Source organism: Polyodon spathula, chromosome 1, assembly GCF_017654505.1.
Source record: "Polyodon spathula isolate WHYD16114869_AA chromosome 1, ASM1765450v1, whole genome shotgun sequence".
NCBI classification, from domain to species: domain Eukaryota; kingdom Metazoa; phylum Chordata; class Actinopteri; order Acipenseriformes; family Polyodontidae; genus Polyodon; species Polyodon spathula.
Window position 1 is genome coordinate 103,820,567 of NC_054534.1, and position 20,303 is coordinate 103,840,869.

Below are 20,303 nucleotides of genomic sequence, written 5' to 3' on the forward strand. Positions count from 1 at the left end.
TTTACAATACGCCCACTTTACACAAAAGAGCCTCTGCAGATGCAGACAAAGTGTATTGTATCTTGTGTGTATTTATAACATTTCATTGGATAGTGTGTTCATTCATATCCATAGGCATTTCCTGACACCAGCTTATGTCTTGTCTATTGCAGAATAGGATATAAATGGATTGAATCTGCCCTGATGTATGGAACAATGTATCCTTGAGTTTGAACAGACTCTGTTTGTTCTTTGGTAATCATCCATTTTTGTGCTTTTTCTTTATCAGTGCTTCTCCCAGGTTATTTAATGAAGATTTCTTCAGCATTTTTTGTTGCAACACTGTTATGAACCAGGGCCAAAGTTACTAATTCAAACAGTTGGTAGAATGTTATTCTCTCCTGCATTGGTTCATACCATTTGATAAAGTTTTCATATTTTAACATACTAATGATACTGCAGCAGGGCGGTCCTTGAAGAATTTCACCAGGCAATAGCTGAGCTAAACAGGTCTAGCAGGAAAATACAGTTCTCTAATCAGTTTTGGCAATTTAAGTTCGGTTTGCTTGCTAAATGCCAATGTGAAGAAAGGGGAACTCAGCTTACACACAGGACCGAAATCATACAGATTGACCTTCGTAGCTAGAGGAGGAGGAATTGAAGTTTCCTGGTTATTTTTGTGTAGTTGGTTGGCAGCGTCGCATGTCTTGCATCTTTTATTGTGGAAACATTTAAAGTATAAAGTTCAATTAAAACATTGTTAAGGGGAGTAATATAGAAAGTGAAAGAAACAGGGGCACTTTCAGAAATTTGATCAGGCACAAAATCCAGACAGCACTTGACAAAGAGAATGGTGTACCTCCAGCTCCTGCACTTTATCCATCCAGTGCTCGATCAATAGTGAACATGTGAGAAAAAGAGCAGAATAATCCCCCAATCATAGCCGTCTTAGAACAAGACCAAGATGCACTGCAACCAGTGTAAACATCTCGTCCACTAATCTTAATGTGAACACAAATGAACTCTGTCCTGAAGAGACATTGTGCTTCCAGATAAGTGTGAACAGCAAGGAAACTGATTCTTTGTTTTAATCCAAAGGAACTGATCGGGGACTGTTTGTAACAAACGCATTGTGAACACGAACTACTGTAAGTGGAGATGCTCTTTTTGTTTACAAAGCTAATCATCTCACAAAGACTTTGAAAAAAAACCTATGACATTAGAAGTAAAATGAATAAATGCACTGTTAAGATGCATAACATGTTTTTCTACTGTTATAGCACGCATATACAGAGGATACTGAATGATCGTTTGTGGTATACAGTTTTTATTTCCAGCAGGAGGATGTCCCAGTAAATCACAAGTGGTTTATGTAAGGACATACTCTTAAGGGGAATAAAAACCGTATACTACGAACGATCGTTCAATATTCTGTTTATACCACAAGTATATATTTAAAATAAATAGTAACAAAATGTGTAATTTTTGTTTTATATTAAACCAATTAATTTGGGGACTATTTTACTTGGCGGATCTTTACTTTCATTGTCAACAGACTACGCTTCAACGCAGATTAGTTTCAAACCCTGTTTAGGCCTCTTTACCACCGTCTTCAAATAGAACCTTGAGCTCAGTTGGTCCGTTTCCAACCTCTCTGTTGTTTCCTGCCTTTAACGGTTTTAATGAAGGGGCTACATGCTGCTCAGATAAACCAGGCTCAGTCAGATTGTTAGCTGGAATTTCTTGACTAAACTCGTTCTCAAAAAAAATCAGGAATCCAAATCAAAACAACAATAGAAATTTGAAATAATTTCAGACATTTTAAAGTTGTTATAAAACATGTATAGGGGTCATTATTGTTTGAACTAGTGACACGCAGTTCTGTCTTGAATTTCAACAGCACACCACTGGATTGGAATGTAAGCAAAAACACATTCAAAACTAGTCCTGGTAAGCATGTTATCCCACGCTATATATACCACTCCTGTAGCATAAGTAGTGTGTATCCCTGTCATGGGGGTATAGTGAAGGCGAACATATGTACAATCGTCTATTCAGTTGGGACGAGCCTTGGTTTAGAGATGAATCTGGGGCTATGTGACTGCATCTGTCCACCTGTTTATATGTCAAACATCTGACATACTTCTTAAAAACCTCTGTACAAAGCACAATGGCAGGAGAAGAAAAGCTAAAATTATAGAAGCCACTGCTAGAATGGTACCACAGTTATCATCATTAGTGACACTAAGAACCGATGCACAGGACTATGGTAGCATGCCAGTACCAGGAGTGTCTAGAAGACCACGTGAGTAAGGTAAATGTTCACAGTACATTGCTGTTTGGTTAGGTAAGTATAGTCTCCCATGGAAATATAATTCAGGTCTGTAGTGTAGTGCAGACCCATTCCTGAAAGTCTGTTCTGATTATTACATATAAATCATGCTGGCTGAGTTTAGTAGAAGGAAGCATAGCGATGATGTAAAACAGTAAGAGGACTTCTAGGATCCTAGGGTGTCAGCTTCAACAACATTACTGGGGAGTTGGTTCCAGACCCTCACAATTTTCTGTTCTGAATGCCCCTTTTTTTAATCTCCATTTCTTACTCCTGGTGCTTGTTTCTTTTTTCAGGTCGAAAAAGTCCCTTGGGTGGACGTTGTCAATACCTTTTAGAATTTTGAATGCTTGAATCAGGTCGCCGCTTAATCTTCTTTGTTCAAGACTGAATAAATTCAATTATATTAGCCTGTCTGCATATGACATGCCTTTTAGACCCAGAATAATTCTGGTTGCTCTTCTTTGCACTCTTTCTAGAGCAGCAATATCCTTTTTGTAGCGGGGTGCCCAGAACTAAACACAATATTCAATATGACATCTTCCTAATGCATTGTACAGTTTTAACATTACTTCCCTTGATTTAAATTCAACACTTATACAATATATCCGAACATCTTGTTGACCTTTTTAATAGCTTCCCCACATTGTGCAGATGAAGACATTTCTGAGTCAACATAAACTCCTAAGTCTTTTTCATAGATTCCTTTTTCATTTTCAGTAGTACCTTACATCTGCCCAGTTCTGAATCTTGTCTAGATCATTTTGAATGACCTTTGCTGCTGCAAAAGTGTTTGCCACTCCTCCTATTTTTGTGTTATCTGCAAATTTAACAAGTTTGCTTGCTATACCAGAATCTAAGTCATTTATGTAGATTAGGAATAGCAGAGGACCTTAGTTACACCACTGGTTACCTCGCTCCATTTTGAGGTTTTTCCTCTAATCAATACGTTCTGTTTTCTAGATGTTAACGACTCTGATCCATGTGCATGCATTTCCTTGAATCCCTACTGCGTTCAATTTGAGACTGACTGAACTAATCTTTTATGCAGGACTTTGTCAAAAGCTTTCTGTTAATCTAAATAAACCATGTCATATGCTTTGCAATTATCCATTGCTGGAGTTTCCGTTTCTGCTGTATTTACAAGGTAAATGTAGTCTTTCATTGTCTTCTGTTATTCATCTACCTCTTCATGTGTCCTAACTGGAAATGCTAAAGTTGTTAATTGTCTTTCTTTATATTTGACTTAGTGTAGGTTTAATTGGGCTAAAACACCTGGTTAAGCAGATGTGAACATCTCGAATCCCTTATTCAGTAGTGAGGTGAATGTCAACACAGGGAAATGTTTTAAAGCAAGTACAATAGCAACTAATAACAATTGAAATGGTATAAAGCTAGCAATAAACATATACATAACACAAGCTACATTTAGAGGTGTTGGATACCGATTAGTAATTAAAAGGTTAAATAAAACAAGCATTAAGTTTCTTGAAAAAAAGTAACTTTATGCAGCAGACAATAAACACACTCTAATGACTTGGGGTATGAACAATGCAGTAGCTGTACTTTCTTTGCAAGATGTCACAGCGGTAATGGATGACACTGGAAAATGTTAAAATTCATGCAGGTACTGAATTTGCTGCCCTTGCCTGCAATGTCAAACCTGACTGTTTTTTTGAAATACAGCAGAAACGGGAATCATCTCACCTCCAAACAAGTTTAATTCACTTCTGTTGCGGATTCTGTCCCGTCAGTGAGATTACATGTTAAAAGCTCTATAACCATGATTGCATACCAGACTTTTTTGCACAGAGATTAAGATGCTCGCTTGTGGTGTGCAGAGTTGCCGGTTCTTGCCCAGCCCCTGTCCTGTTACACTTGCATGGAAAAAGTTATGTCGGGGGAACCTTTTCTGAGATTGGTACATATTGCGGAAGACCTGCATGCACAGCAAACCCTTGGACACATTTAAATGATTGCACATATTGTGGATCCAGTCACTTACACGGGAACGAGAACTTGTTACTTCTTATAAAAATAGTGATGCACTGAGATCGCATCACTATTTCCAAAACTTTGTATTTTTTTTATTTACAGTTCAAGTCAATCACATGCAACATTTTTTTTAAATTTGAATGAATAAATGAAGCAAAACAAAAATGCATCTGTTTCAAAATAGCAATTAAATGTACAAAAATAGAGCTTACAAATACAGCAAATGTCTCCAAAAATATTCTGCTGCAGAATTCTTAGTTTACAAAAATGTCTAGGAAACTGTGTGAGAGAGAGAGTGAAATTAAAGCAGGATGGAGAGAGGGACTTAAAAATAGTAAAAGGACAGCCCAAAAGTTAAATCACAATTATCTAACAATCTGTTACATGTGTGAATTTATCTAACAATAATTAAAAATGTTAACATTCAAAGAAAATGATTACACCTGTCTGTTCACAATAATACTGAATAAGGAGTTGTCATTTCCTTGTGCCTCTCAATAACTGAGAAAACAATAAGGTTGGCTGCAGTGACAGGTATTGGACTTGGATTGGATTGCTGTAATGTCTCAGTTTGTAAAGCAGCGATAAGGGTGTCAGTGGTTTACTTGTTGATGTCACAGGTCCTTTTTTGGCAGACATCTTGTCCAGATAACACTTATTTATATAAAAAACAAAACAAAACAAAAAAGTATCGCACCTCGACCGTCAAAGTCCTCGTGCTAAAATCTTTCTAGACACAACTCATGGGGAACCTGAGAACTGGCAGTCAACTCATCCCAACTTAGGTGACCCACAAAGTTGCTTTACATTTTTACTTTGCATTCAATCAAGTCATTCTAAATGGGGTCCAGTGTTTTTATACTTCACAGACTCATTATTATCTATTAATATAGACTGTCTGTCATACAAATATCTTACGTCTTCTGACTATCAAATAGTCAAGTTATTTACACCATAAAAAACTGATCAACCTGCTCTTCCTCCCCCCAACAGAACTTTCCCACGAGTAAACATTTGAAAGGAATACTCTTAAAAGCCAAAATTCATTTTGTAATCATTGTTCTGCAGGGTCATATTAAGCTCCTGTCTTTCTAAAATTGTTTGCGCTAAAGGTGTTAAATAACCAGATTAAAAAAAAAACACTACAAAACTCTGTGCTGTTTTCAGCACAGGAGTAAACATGCTTTAGACTTCTAACCAGATCTTTAACCCCCCTGTGTTTATATTAAGGTCAGAAAAATGACTCTTGCATTTTAACAGTGCTTGCCTCAAGAAAATAACAAAGGGTTAGATGCAACAAATGCATATGCTGGGGTTAGTACATGTTGTATCTACAGCACAGATGCTCTAAAAATAGTTAGGAAAGGCTAACTGTAATAAAATGAAGTGCTGTCAGTATAAAAGTGCAGAATATTAAAGGAGCACCCTAATTTAGTTTTAAGTGAGTATCCTTTTTAATTGTATTTTAATTATGCCATATCATTTGTGCTGAACAAACCTATGAATTCCCAGTCATGTCACCCAAGAGATCAGATATTACAGTTATAACAAGAACAGTTGAATTTATTGAAGGATGTCAATAGATTCTGACTGCTCTCTTAAGCATCCAAAGCCAGTAATGCAGCTCAAATCCCACGTTTGATTAGATTAAGGGAGAGGTGTTGCTTGGAATCAAGTGGATTCAGACAACGCTCAATTCTACAGATTGTAAACCACCTCCCCATTAAAAAGATCCCCATATGACCTCCTTCAATAATTTTGGGGAGAAAGGATGTGTAGCGGGTAGGGGCAGGGAGTTACAATAATGGTAAACTAGATAGTAAAGAAGACATAGCTGGGAACAGGTGCCACACCTAATATGAATACAATTAGTTCACAACAGGTGCTGTAACAACCACAATTTTGTATCTTTTTTCTTGTATTAAAAAAAACAAAAAATCTTGATTACTCCAAAAAATACTTTACTGTCACCAATTGCTTATGAACTTGGACACCATAAATTAAGTTGACTGCAAATTGCATTAGAATTAATGTTGGCGTGGAACCTTCATTAACCTGATGCAATATAGCCAAGCTGGCTTTTTTAAGATCACAGCTGAACGGGGTGGTTAAATCACTCCCCAAGTTCCAAAGAAGAGAACACAGCACAAAGAAGGGTGCACTATGACCCCTTGTACAGTGTTTAGAAGCCAAACGTAAACTTAATTCACATTTCCAGAGTAGAGGCAGGGGGTGTTCAGTAGGTGTATTCAGCATGCCACAAAAAGGTACATACCTCAGATTCCCCTTTTGAAGGGGGGGATTAAAAGATATTCATCTACCTTTAACAAACAGACCAGGCTTTCAAATTATTAAGGGCTGATTCATCCATTACCTGACTAATGGTAGTGTAATTTCTTTAAAAGAATAATAAAAAAAAAATACAAATGCAGAATGTTTCGCTATTAAAAGTATGTTGAAGTGGGTGTTGTTTGCGGTGTGCCATACTTAGGGTATTTTACACAGTTCCCTGGTTAGAAAGCAGAATGTCTGTATACTAGCGAGAGACTGCAAGGACCAAATGTTTACTATTTGGACAGCTTTGGCTCATGGCAGAACTGGAAGTGTTATTCTGGGGCTGACCCAGTCTAAAGGCAAAATGTGGTATTTTTCTCTCTCCGATAAGCCACAAAGAGGCAGGCTGGTTATATACCATACTTGCATCGATGCACCAAGCGCTTGCCATGATCCCCTTAGCTGCTGCAACAGGATGCACAACGCTTTCATAAGAGCGAGTGAGCTCAGTATGCTGAGTGTAATTTAAAAAAAAAAAAAAAATCACTAAATAGCCAAAGGAAAATGCTAGAACGCCTCCATTCACTGTTTAAAAGCCCATTCAGTGCAATTTGCTGACAGTTGCAATATCTGCCATTTAAAAAGATGTCTTATCAGCACAGTATGGTAAAACTATCTGCTGTAGTTCTGGTAAACGGGACTATGTTGCAGTTGGGAAGAAAAAAATACTACTACTACTACTAATAATAATAATAATACAGTAACCAACATATAACTAGTGAAGGACCAGTTTCATATACTCTCTAAAAACCTTTTTTTTTTGTTGGTGGTGGTGGTGGTAGAGTACACGGCCTTACAGTCTCATGAGCCGAGCTATGAGCTTTCTGAGATGGATTATGGAGGTCCATTGCTGTGCAATTCCAAGCAGTAGGCTACAGGGTGCGAGACACAAGTTGCTACAGTGTGCGAGACACAAGTTGCCAGGAATGTGTGTGTGTAGGCAGGCAGCTTAAATCCCTGCTATCCAATGTCCCAGCTTGATGGTTAACTTTTACAAGTCTAAGACAGCAACAATGTTGTTAAGAGTAGTGTACATGCAGCCCTTTGTAGGTCTAGAAGAGCAGGTAAAGGGACATTTAAAAACCAGGTCTCTGAGCATACCAACACAGTGACCAATGTGAAAGGACAGTGAATGTCAGTGTAAGGTACGTGACACTGCAGGCTTTTTTTTTTTTTTTTTAAACATTGCATTGCCTATTGCCACATCTTACGAGAACAGCGGGAAATACTATGCACCTGATGCGTCAAATGCTGGAAACTGTCCGATAACTTATTATTTATTACAGCACTTAATAATAATACTACTACTACTAATAATAATAATAATAATAATAATAATAATAATAATAATAATAATAATAATAATTAAGTTGGAAGAATGCACACAGCACCTCTTAACAGCTGAAGGTAGGGGAAACCAGTAATCATTTTGAACCTCACTGGGCATTCGGCAGAGGCAGATGTAACACAATAGGACCGTACTCATAAAAACATGGTAACCGAAGAAGGGGGGCCTCCGGAATTATGAAATTGAGCCCTTGTGACTTTGCAGAAGTATATGAGGTGCTACCTCTCCCTTACAAATCAGTGTGGTTCAAAACCTTAGCATACATTTTCAGCCGCTGTACACCATGCTTGTAAAAGTATAAGTTTCTTGAAAAAAAAGGAACCCTTTGTTTAGGTCAGTCTGTCCTGAAGACCCACCTTTCCCTCACTTATTTCTTCAGGGAATGCATATATCGGCCAAATGTTGTTGTGATTGCTGTATCAGTCTGCAACACTGCCAGAAGGCAGCTGTATTCTCGATAGGCTGTACAGCAGCACGTCATGTATTTTTTTTTGGTTTGTTTTTTTTCTGATCGTTGAAATATACTGTAATTCTAACTGCGGATCCACCACAGATTGCAACATGTAGAGCTATTTTTGCAGCTGTCAAAAGAGGCTTCAAGTGTATAATGTTTCCCACTGCTGGTCTGCTTGTTTAATTCTTTTTATTATCCTTGAAAAACATTTTAAGGGAAAAACGAAAGAAAAAAATTCAAATTTACACTCTTACACCGTGACAACTAAGAAGATTCTTCTTTATTAATAATATTAATTAAAATTAAAAATAATAATAATAAAATAATAATAATAATAAATATTATTAATATGACTTGCTACTACCATCAGAAACATTTACAGTTTAGTCCTTATACAGTGATCCTTCATGAAAAAAAATAAAAAATACTTTTTGTTTTATTTTGGTTTCCCCCAGAAATGTTCTTTGGTTGTGAACCAACACAGTCAGTACATGCCCCCCCACCCCCCCAACATTGTCTTCAAGAGCAGAAAAGCCAAGGAAATCCACGAGAGGCAGGGGAAAGCAGCAGATTCACACATTTTGGAAGTCTGCATAGATAAACCAGTTCTTTCTGTATAGATATATTTGTTGTTGTTGTTAAGTAAGGCAGTGTCAGCAATGAGTGCTACACCATGTTCTCCACCCCGGGCAGAAGCTGCTGTGAAGGTCCAGCCTCCTGAGCACTGTGTTGCTGTGGCGGTCCAGCCTGGGCACTGTGTTGCTGCGGCGGCCCAGCCTGGGCACTGTGTTGCTGCGGCGGCCCAGCCTGGGCACTGTGTTGCTGCGGCGGCCCAGCCTGGGCACTGTGTTGCTGTGCCAGCTGAAGAACAGGCATGTTGCACAGAGGACACACCTTCCGCACCTCCAGCCACTTAATGAGGCACCTGTGGAATAAACACAATACTTGGGATGTGCACTTTGGAAGATTTTTATAAACATTTAAATTCTGTAGTGTTGGCATTTAAATGGTTAAACCATATCTTCATACACAAACTCTTTGCATTACATTCTGATGTATACTGACAGCCCTGGTTAGTGTTTTCTAAACAAAGAAACCCTAAATAAGCAAATAATGTTTTAACATTGCAAAGACTTAATTACACATTTCCAGATAGTAGAATGTATTTAGAATAGTTTGTTTCTTAAAAGGTTCATTTTAAAAAAAAAAAAAAAAAAAAAAAAAAAAAAACCTTTACAGATAACATAGCACAAGATTTTGGAACTGGAAAGAGCACTGTGACTGATATTTTATTTTCTTTACACATTAAGCAATAACCTTATTAATGATGTTTTGTTCGGCAAGAGAAAAGCGTTGGATATTAAATTATATAAATACAGGGTTAGTGCATGTCAGATCAATCACCCTCGAAACCGAAGGTTAATGGATTTTGATATAAATATGTATTTATAAGTGAGCTCCCCAGAGTTACTGTATTGTTACTTGTATGTATCTGTTATTGTTGACTTGGTTTCTCATTTTAGTTTGGTCAGTGAGTCAGGTTAAGAAATTACATTTCTTTTAATAATAAACAAAATGTTTCATGTTACTATTTCTTGAATTACATTTCATTTAATAATTAGTCATTATTAAATTAAACATAATATTAGAAACAATGGCAACCTGAAACAAAATATTATAAAAATAATTGTAATTATTAATTACAATCATTGTTTATAATATTTTGTTTCAGGTTGCCATTCTTTCTTGTATTAGGTTATATTTAATGAGTTAATAAACTGCCAGCGATGTATTATTATTATTATTACTATTCTTGAGTTCAATATAATGTATACTGTACAGTTATTTAAGTTTTATTGTAGTTTTTAAATTAGAAATTAAAAAAAAAAAAAAAAAAAACATTTAAAAGGCACAATTTTACCAACTACACCTATTAAGGCTACTATGGGGGCTTTTTCTTTGATTACCTTACAGGAACTGACAGAGCTAGTTCAACATATGAGAGCTACTACATGCTCTCTTGATCCAATTCCTACAAAACTATTAAACTATGTTCTTGGTGTTATTAATACCCACATTACAAAAATTATAAATGGTTCCCTTTCCTCTGGTATAGTTCCCTCAGCTCTTAAGGTAGCTGTGGTAAAGCCTATGCTTAAGAAACACAATGTGGACCCTAAGGTCCTCAGTAACTATAGGCCAATCTCCAGCTTACCATTCTTGGAGAAGGTTCTATAGAGAGTTGTTGCAATTCAGTTACAACAATTTCTAATTCTTAATGGTATATTCGAGAAGTTTCAGTCTGGTTTTCGTGCTGCACATAGCGCAGAGACGGCCCTTGTCAGAGTTGTGAATGATCTGCTGATAAGCTCTGACTCCGGCTTTTCACCAGTATTAATTCTTCTAGATCTAAGTGCTGCCTTTGATACTGTAGACCATTCCATCCTACTGAATCGTCTTGAAGGCACAGTAGGACTGTTTAGCCTTGTCCTATCCTGGTTCAAATCTTATCTTTCTGATCATTCTCATCTTTCTGTTTCAGTTCATCTCTATTGTGGTGGTAAAGATTGGCATTATCGGAAGTTGTCTGTGGTGATCCACAGGGCTCCACTCTAGGTCCCTTCCTGTTTTCATTATATATGCTACTGTTAGGTGACATTATCCACAGACACGGAGTGAACTTCCATTGCTATGCTGATGATACCCAGCTACGTTTGTCCCTAAAGCCAGGAATTTCTTCTGCCTGGGTGTTATTAGCTACTTGCCTCATAGACATCAAGCATTGGATGTCACAGAATTTTCTAATGTTGAATTCAGATAAAACAGAGGTTATGCTAATGGAATCACAGAACCAACTAAAAGAAAATGTGGGACTACATTAGCTCAACCCTTCCAGTCTCTCATCAAAACTTAAACTAGAAATTAAGAGTTTGGGGGTCATCTTTGATCCTGATCTATCATGAGACTCATATTAGGGAAGTTACTAAAGTGTCTTTTTACCATTTGAGAAATGTAACCAAACTTAAACCAATCATTTCCTTATCTGATGCTGAGAGACTTATGCATGTCTTTGCTTCATCTATAATTAATTACTGTAATGCACTTTTTTCTGGTGTCCCAAAACATGTGGTATCCCGCTTGCAGCTTGTTCAGAATACCACTAGAATTCTGACTAAAACCAGGAAAAGTGAACATATTACCCATTTTGGCTTCTTTACACTGGCTCCCTGTGCAGCACAGAATTGATTTTAAGATTTTGCTGTTAACTTACAAGGCCCTGAAGTTATTTGCAGGAGTTACTGACCCTGTATCTTCCAAACCGCACTCTGAGATCACAGGATGCGGGGCTGCTGGTTATTTCTAGGGTCAACAAAAGCAACACGGGAGGGAGGGCTGTTTATTGCAGAGCTCCTAAATTATGGAATGTTCTGCCTTCATTTGTCATAAAATGGCTTTCTTATCTTAGTGGGTTTTAATGTAACTTTAAAATTGCTTCTTCTTTATTACTATGTGTATACTGTTATTTAAATCTGTTATTAAATGGTCTGACTGTGACAGTTGCATGTGTTACATGCTATACAAATGTACTGTGATTTGTTCTTTTTCTCTGCTATGTACTTTACATTGCTTTGCGATACGTTTGTATAAAAACCGCTATTAAATGCAATAAATAAATAAGATAAATCAGGAACCTTTCTGTGACTTTTTTCTGTAGTAGATGTGGCGATGGCGGACAGCGAGACTAAGTATACTCTGAAGAGGACCTCAATGCATACAGAAAAAGCTGTATAAGATGGCTCAGTGGTCAAGAAGTTTATAACATTGTAAGAGGTCAGCTGATTCATGCCACGCTCTGTTGGTTTATTTTACATGCAGCACTTTATATGAATTACGTATTGTACCTTGCATCAAACAACAGTAATCAGTCTCATGTCATGGTAAATTAACATTCAAGTAAGCTGTTAAAAGTTTACCAGACTGTCATTCTACTACTGAAGTTAGCATAGTGTACATAGTATAACCACGATTCAGAACTGTGGATTCTCATTGTATACTAGGTTATAAAATATAGTTTGAATTTCCCGATCTTTTGCATGCAAGACTTTAGCAGGCTCTCCTGGTTTGGACCACAGTGTGATGGCAGACTATAGCCCTACATTTACACACTGGAAGAAATAACAACTAATTTTACTTTGTAAATTATATAGGCTATATGGGCAAGTGAACCAAACTCTCTTTTTTGAAAAGACTAGCTTCAAGTGCCATGTGGGAATTGAATCAAAGAAGCAGTGGTACATCAAAAGGTGTTTACTGTGAACATAATAAATAAATGAGGAAGGCTGTTCAAATGCTTTAGAAGTTTATAATTAAGAGAAAAGGCCAATCTACTAATTGTTCTCTTTAAAAACAACCCCTACCACAGCCTCTTATGAATCCAGAATTATCCTCGGTTTGTACTTACTTTCTATGGAAGGCATGTTTACAGGGACATATTCCCAGCTCGTCTTTCTGCTTAAACTCCTCCAAACAAACTGCACATACCTGAGGAAGGAAGATGAAAAGAGGTTCAAAATCATTTCCGCTAACATTTCCAACACCAACACCCCCCACCTCACCCTCTCAGGTCGTAAAAAAGGAAATAATTTTGTTGGTGAGTCCTAGCTATGTTTTGATATTTACTTTAAACAATGTACACAAGAGACTGGACTTTTTTTTAACCTGGTAAACACACACAGTATTCACATTTCTCAGTGTCTAGAGCTGATAAATATCCCAACGCAAGACAGCTGACTTGATGTTGTTGCACAATAATGATGACCTAACACTTGTCTAAAACATCATGATTATAAGAGTTACTGCTCATGAAACTTTACAGACAATAGTCCAGACCAAACCTGTAAGAGTGTTAGCTACCTGTGACAGAGATCGAACGATTCTTGGTGTTAGCTCTCCTTCCTGACCTGTGAGGACACTATGTAAAAGGAATGGAGTACCCTTAACTAAATTGCATGACAATTTGTTCCTTAGGGTAGGTGGAAGTCAGTCATTTAAGAAGGGGGCTGAGCTACGGCACCCAACCTCAATGACTCGGACGGGAGACGGCGTGGCATCCGAGGATTGGAGGAGCGGATGCTCTCGTTAACCTAGGGGTCATGAGCGAGGGTATAAATAGTAGTGAAAGTGATCTTTTCCTTTGTATATGGTTAGCAACAACCTAGAAGGAGTCCCCGTTATTTGTGAAAGAAACCATGAGTGTTTGTTAGTTTTGTCTTGTAACGCTGTGTTTGTATTGTCTGTTTCAAGATTACTAACAAGATTCGGAGCTGCAGCCACAAGCCAGCATGAAACCCGGATATCACCACTCACTTTTCACTGAGGAACTGTCTTTGCACCGCGAGCACTTAATTCACGCACTGTAGGAACTGTGTCTGTGTTTTATATTTTGTGTGGGTGAGAAAAGACTGGACTTTTGGTTGCGGGTCAAACCCATGGGATTACAAACAGAAGTGATACACACCTCAGTACCATTTCTCTCATTATTATTGTTTACAGGTTTTTCCATAAGGCTCTGGACATTATAATCATTAATAAACACCCTTGCACCTGTAAATCATTCGTCTGTGTGATTAATCTACTCTGAACTGCACTCACTGCACGTACTCACCACTTTGCCACACTACCACACAAAGTTCTCTTAACAACAAACAGCCCCAAATTGTGGGGTGCTTAAATGATGTAAAGTGCTATCCACTGAGGTACAGGAAAAAGCCAATGAAATAAGCCCTGCAGTGTTGCCTTTTTCAACATTTTGGCAGTAAAAAGGGCATTTTGAAAGTGCAAATCAAAATGTTGAGATAAAGTTTAAAATAAAATAATAATTTCACTCATACGCTCCAACCACAGTCTTGGTGGGCCACTCCATTCCAGGTGTAATAGGTGGAATTAAATTTAATTAAGTACTTTGGATGGAGGTTTAATTGGTTAAATTACACCATTTAGAACATGGCTGGAACACAGAACTTTCTCGAAGGGAAAACCGTGCCCATTTCTGGCATACAGGGTGCTGTGTAGAATCACTTTAAATTCTAGTTCAAGTTGGTGGACACTCTAGCTCAACTAAAAGCTGCTTCCAGGCAGTCTGAATCACAATTCTCCATCACTGCTGCCCAGAAACAAATGAGTCTGCACAGAAACATCTGGTTCTTGGAAAGTTCCAGCTGACACCGAAGGTGACGTCTGGTGTTCCAAGGGAGACCGGTCACGCCATTGTTGAACTTTTCTCAACTGTAGCTGGTTACGTTGCAAAACTATATCCTGTGAATGACTGAACTATGAACCAACCTTAAGGGACGTGAGACCGCATTGGGAACACCCCATAATCCACAGGGTACTATTGCTTAAAGTCTGAATAGTTCAAAGTGTTTATTTAGTGTTTGTTTGTTTTTTTTAAATGTGTCCACAAAAAGGTTTTTCCAACAGAATTTGGATACCCACTCCATACAGCCCTTTGGAGGGCTAATCCAAGTACATGCACTGATGGACAGAATGGCCTCCTTTCAATATAGCTTTTCTTATGTTCTTATGCACTCATCAGGTCCAGCTAGAACAAGCTGGTATAGCAGCAGAATATTACCAGTAATCAAGAAGCAACTGAATGCCACAAAATATACTGAAAAATAATTTAAACTATTTTTAAGGGTCCTGTTTTCCTTTGGAAAGTTGACAATTTCTGTACGACTTAAAACAACATTTTTCGAAACCAATTTTCTATTGAATTACCAGGCTTTGAGACAAACTGTCAAGTAGTACATGTCTGTTCACAGATAGTGAGAAAGGTATACGAATAGACCCCTCACTTGTAAAATGAATAAACATGTTTGTTCACACCCTATGTGAAATCGACTCCCAGCTGTGATATGGAAAGATGATTCACATCAACGAGCCCATTATTAAAGGTTACCACATGTTAAACAGTATTTGATACAAAAGAATGTGCAAGCAAAAGTCTGCAATATGCTATCCAAGCAATATGTGTATTTGCAGTTTAGGTTCAAATAACTGTCTACAGCATTGCAGCATGGGGTTCTTAGACACCCAAATAACAGTAATAGGTGTCCTTAATGGCATTTAGGTGGCAAGCTGGTGAGAGCAGGAGTCAAACACTGCTTGATGTTTTAATAATGTGACACTCCTGCTCTACTGAGCAAGGGAAAGTGCACTGCTGCATAGCAGTCAAACAGCAGATGCTGGGCTTCAAGTCTCAAACAAATGTTAACATCATGAAACTGGAATGCATTTTCCACCTTAAAAACAATGAATTGTGCCACAGCTTTCAGCATCACTACCATGACTTAAGCCCACAATAAGCACATGTTAAAATGCACAGTAAGTAGATTGGTGCTTTCCGATGTGGACTAAGATCTACAAAGAACCAAACTTGGTTAAGGCCACATGAATTTAAGTCCACTTAAGTCAGCAATAGAGACAAAAGGCTATAACTCTTGACACAGATGTGTAATGAACAAAGATTCATAATCGACCTTGGTCAACCTTAACACCTTAGTTCATTATACTGCATATTAAGTGAAACATGGGTTAGTGTTGATAAACATTTCTTTATGTATTAGCTGTATTTTGAGGTCACGGCTGTGTCTGGGGTTTTCAACCAGGACGACTAAATCACAGCGGTTTCTCCCAGGCACAAATTGTATAATCTGTACACTGAACCTCCTCCAACAGACATGCCTGCAGACCGAGCCCTGCCTACCTGTCTGAAGCATGTTCCTGGGGATGAAGATGCACTCATAAAGAAGGGACGCGGCGCTTGGCTGCATCTCTTGTTTCATATTGATACAGAAAGAAAAAAGAACCTTCTACAGTTAAGACGTACAACTGGATCTGTTTAGGATGTCCAGTTGTATTTGTTTGGGTAAGACCCATTGTTTGATGATGTATTCTCACCACATGTCAGTGGTTAAAGTCATGTCCCTTTTTAATGGATTATAGTGAGGTGGGCTTCTAATTATGCTGGAAATTAAGGAACTGGGAACATTTCTTACAGAGCAACGTTCCATGTGGGCATAATGCTGTTATTTTTATTTTGGGGGCTGTACAAACATAATAAATACTGGTACCAATACATTTTAAGTGGCAGCAATTACACACACACACACACACAATGTAAATGCATAGCTCAGCATATAAGACAAATGTATTTAACATGTACTTGTATATCGTTTGTAGTAATAAAATAAAAAGGTCAGTCTTTCATTGACCAATTCAACATTTTATATAGAACTTATACTAATACTGTAGAGTTAATACTAATATTGTACTATCATTGCCCATTAGGTACTATGTGAGCACAGTATACTGCAGCACTAGCTGGAATAACATGTATGTACTTCAATAGTACCCAGTGTGTAATTGCCACTTGCTGACCCTTGCTCTGTTGGGTTAGCTTTGCCTTACATACAACAGAGCAGGAGACATTACACTTGGAAGCATAATCTAAGGTAGATAACCCTGTCCTGCTACAGCATAAACATGACATTATAATACTCTATTAAACTGATTGAAACAAGCCGGACCTGAACTATACAGGAGGGAAAACCTGGGTCACCAGCATTCATTAGAGAGCTTGCTTGCACAATGAACTGCACTGCAGACACAAAGCACAAACTGCTGACCTTGGAGTCAGGAGTGCTGGTCAGGCTTTTGTCAGGTCTAAACATGAGGCTGCTGACTGACCACTTTATTTCAGGTTAAATAGCAACCATTGATAGCGATGCCACAATTGACCTCAATGACCCTACCATAGCCTCAGAGGAAGCGTTTCAGGTCGAACATTACAAAATCCTTTCTAAAGCTTTTCTGCAGCAGGGTCATCATTTTTGGTACAAATGCACACACAAACACACACACAGACACACACACACACACACACACACACACACACAGACATAAACAGACACACACACACACACACACACAGACACACACATGCACGCACGCACGCACGCACGCACGCACGCACGCACACACGCGTTATATCGCCCCTTGGATATATCGTGGTCCTGGAGTTGGCATATGCATTAGCTGCAATATACATAGGCACTTACAATTACTGTTTGTTTTATTTCATACTGCACATCACAAACTAAAATATACAAAACAATTAAAAACAAAGCATTACTGTCGTACTGTTATATACACCGTATTGCATAATCCATCCATTATCATTAACCGCTTAATCCTTTACAGGGTCTCAGTGAGCCGGAGCCTAACCTGGCAGACAATTTAGAGTGACCAATCAACCTGAACAGCATGTCTTTGGACTGTGGGAGGAAAAAACAAATCAATAAAAAATAAAAACCTGAAAAGTCTTCATTACATAAGTATTCACCCCCATTTGCTCCATTTATAAGTTAAATGGAGTCCATCTGTGTGTAATAAAAGTGGTTCACATGATTTCAGATTAATTACACCTGTCTCTGTAAGGTGCCACAGTTGGGTAGTGCATTCAAAGCAATGATACTACCATGAAGACCAAGGAGCTTTCAAAACAACTCCGGCATAAAGTTGTGGAAAGGCACAGCTCAGGGAAGGTATAAAAAGATTTCAAAGGCATTGACTATCCCTTGGAGCACAGTCAAGTCGATCGCTAAGAAGTGGAAGGTATACGGCACCACCCAGAATCTGCTTAGAGTAGGCCGTCCTCCCAAACTGAGCAGCCGGCTAAGAAAGGCATTGGTCAGAGAAGCCACCAAGAGGCCAATCACAACTTTGAAAGACCTACAGTGTTCCATGGCTGAGATGGAAGAAACTGTCCATGTGTCAACAATAGCTGGTGTACTCCATAAATCTGGCCTGCATGGAAGAGTAGCAAGAAGGAAGCCATTTCCGAATAAAGCCCATGTAAAATCCCGCCTGGACTTTGCAAAAGCATGTGGGAGACTCTGAAAAGATGTGGCAAAAGATTTGGTGGTCCGATGAAACAAAAATTGAACTACTTGGCCTAAATGCAAAGCGTTATGTCTGGCGCAAACCCAACACAACACATCACTCAGGTAACACCATCCCTACTGTGAAGCATGGAGGTGGTAGCATCATGCTATGGGAATGCTTTTCATCGGCAGGGACTTGGAAGCTTGTCAGAGTAGAGGGCAAAATGGATGGAGCTAAATACAGGCAAATCATTGAGGAAAACCGGCTTCAGTCTGCAAAAGGCCTAAAACTGGGATTGAGATTCACCTTTCAGCAGGACAATGACCCCAAGCACACAGCCAAAGTGACACTGGAGTGGCTTAAAAACAAGAAAGTGAATGTCCTAGAGTAGTAGCTATACAACTCGATGAATCCACAGACATTTTTCTGTGGATTCATCGAGTTGTATAGCAAAATCACTGTCACAAAGCCCATCGTATTGCAGTGCATCAGTGCACTGCAAAATTATGTCTTCTGACATAAAAGCGACACGTCTTTTGACAGTGCCATTTCACATTGGTATTTTTGCCAGTTCCTTGGCCTTCTGCTCTCCAAACATGTTCTTTATAATTTCAGTGGCATACGGCATATCAAGTTCTCAGCAATCGTATGCGATTTTTTTGCTTTAGCAATTTTCTGCGCCACTATTTACGATGACACTACAAGCTTTTTATCCGCGGTAGTTGTGGATTTCATTATGGTTGTACTACCAGTTCCTTAGCCTTTCACTCAAAAAATGAAAGTTGCTTGTTTTTTATATATTTCATGCTTTATATATTTCAAATGTCATTTTCTAGCATTTTTTGATCTTGAGCCGCAATGAACAGCAAAGACAATGTAGTCTTATAATTGTACAGCTGTCTCATAAGAAATGTAAGATGCACATGCCGTGGACCCCAATAGTTAATAGACAAGTGAACGCTGCTGCTTCAGATGATGTACAGTTCATACTTACTTCATGTAGATTAAGCTCTTTTACTTTTTCCTTTTGAATAACCTAAAAAAAGAAAAGATAAAACAACAAGATTAAATGGTGTTTGTAGGTGTGTGTGCACGCATGTGTCTACCGCAAAAAATCTGACACTTTGACAAGAAGGAAACCAGCTAAAAAAGTGAGGCTGTCAACGCTGGTTCCTACTCAGGTCTAGTGATTACCAGGAAAACTTTGTGTGATGTGACCAGCTAGAGTTCAGAAGAATTCAATCAGCTTTGTCGATTGCTCTCCCTACAGACTAGAAATCGCCTGGATCTGTGGTTGCCAGATGGACAAGCTGACACATGCCAATAGCAAACTATGTAACTTACTGTTTTCCATTTAACGCACTTTCAGATGATCTCATGAAAACTGGCACATTTAAGTAAACTGGCCTTATAAAAGACCTTATTATATTCCTCATCCTAGTTTGATGTCTTGCAGTATGTGGAATGTATGCGTCACTTTCAAAAAGGGGAGCAGGTTAGGCACAGGCTCAAAGCATAGGTCTTGTTACAGAAATAGATAACCTAGTGGTAAAAAGAACGACACTTAGAACTTGTGTCAAACCTGGCTCACTCTTTGCAGATATCTGAGCAAAACATAGCCTGGTTACCTTGTATAAACGACTAGTTTAACGGGTCCTAGGAGTTTGAATGAAGCCTTATCAACACTTCAGTGGCCAACATTTGATATACGCATTTGGGTTTCACCTTTGAAAGGTTTTAAGGAGTTGGAGCCTCAGCAATATGTTTTAGTTACCTGTTTGTATGCATACAGTTCCTTGTGTGCTTGATGTCGTAACCTGAAAGAAGAAAGCACAATTATTTTTTTTTGTTTTAGTAAACTGATGAAACAAACAAACAAACAAAAAAAAAAACACAAATACAGACATAAGCAC

General features: G+C 38.3%; 1 protein-coding gene across 2 annotated transcripts in view; it reads right to left on the reverse strand.

Moving 5' to 3' along the window:
• Positions 1-8,928: 8,928 nt before the first annotated feature.
• Positions 8,929-20,303, reverse strand: part of LOC121325808 (RING finger protein 24-like) — a 45,920-nt gene continuing 34,545 nt past the window's right edge. For both annotated transcript variants that reach the window (XM_041268869.1, XM_041268879.1), the window contains exons 3-6: positions 20,165-20,207; positions 19,385-19,426; positions 12,905-12,984; positions 8,929-9,367 (exon numbers count right to left, since the gene is read on the reverse strand). In XM_041268869.1, coding sequence (XP_041124803.1) covers positions 9,109-9,367; positions 12,905-12,984; positions 19,385-19,426; positions 20,165-20,207 — 424 coding nt within the window. In that variant the 3' untranslated portion in view covers positions 8,929-9,108. The remainder of the gene's footprint in view (positions 9,368-12,904; positions 12,985-19,384; positions 19,427-20,164; positions 20,208-20,303) is intronic.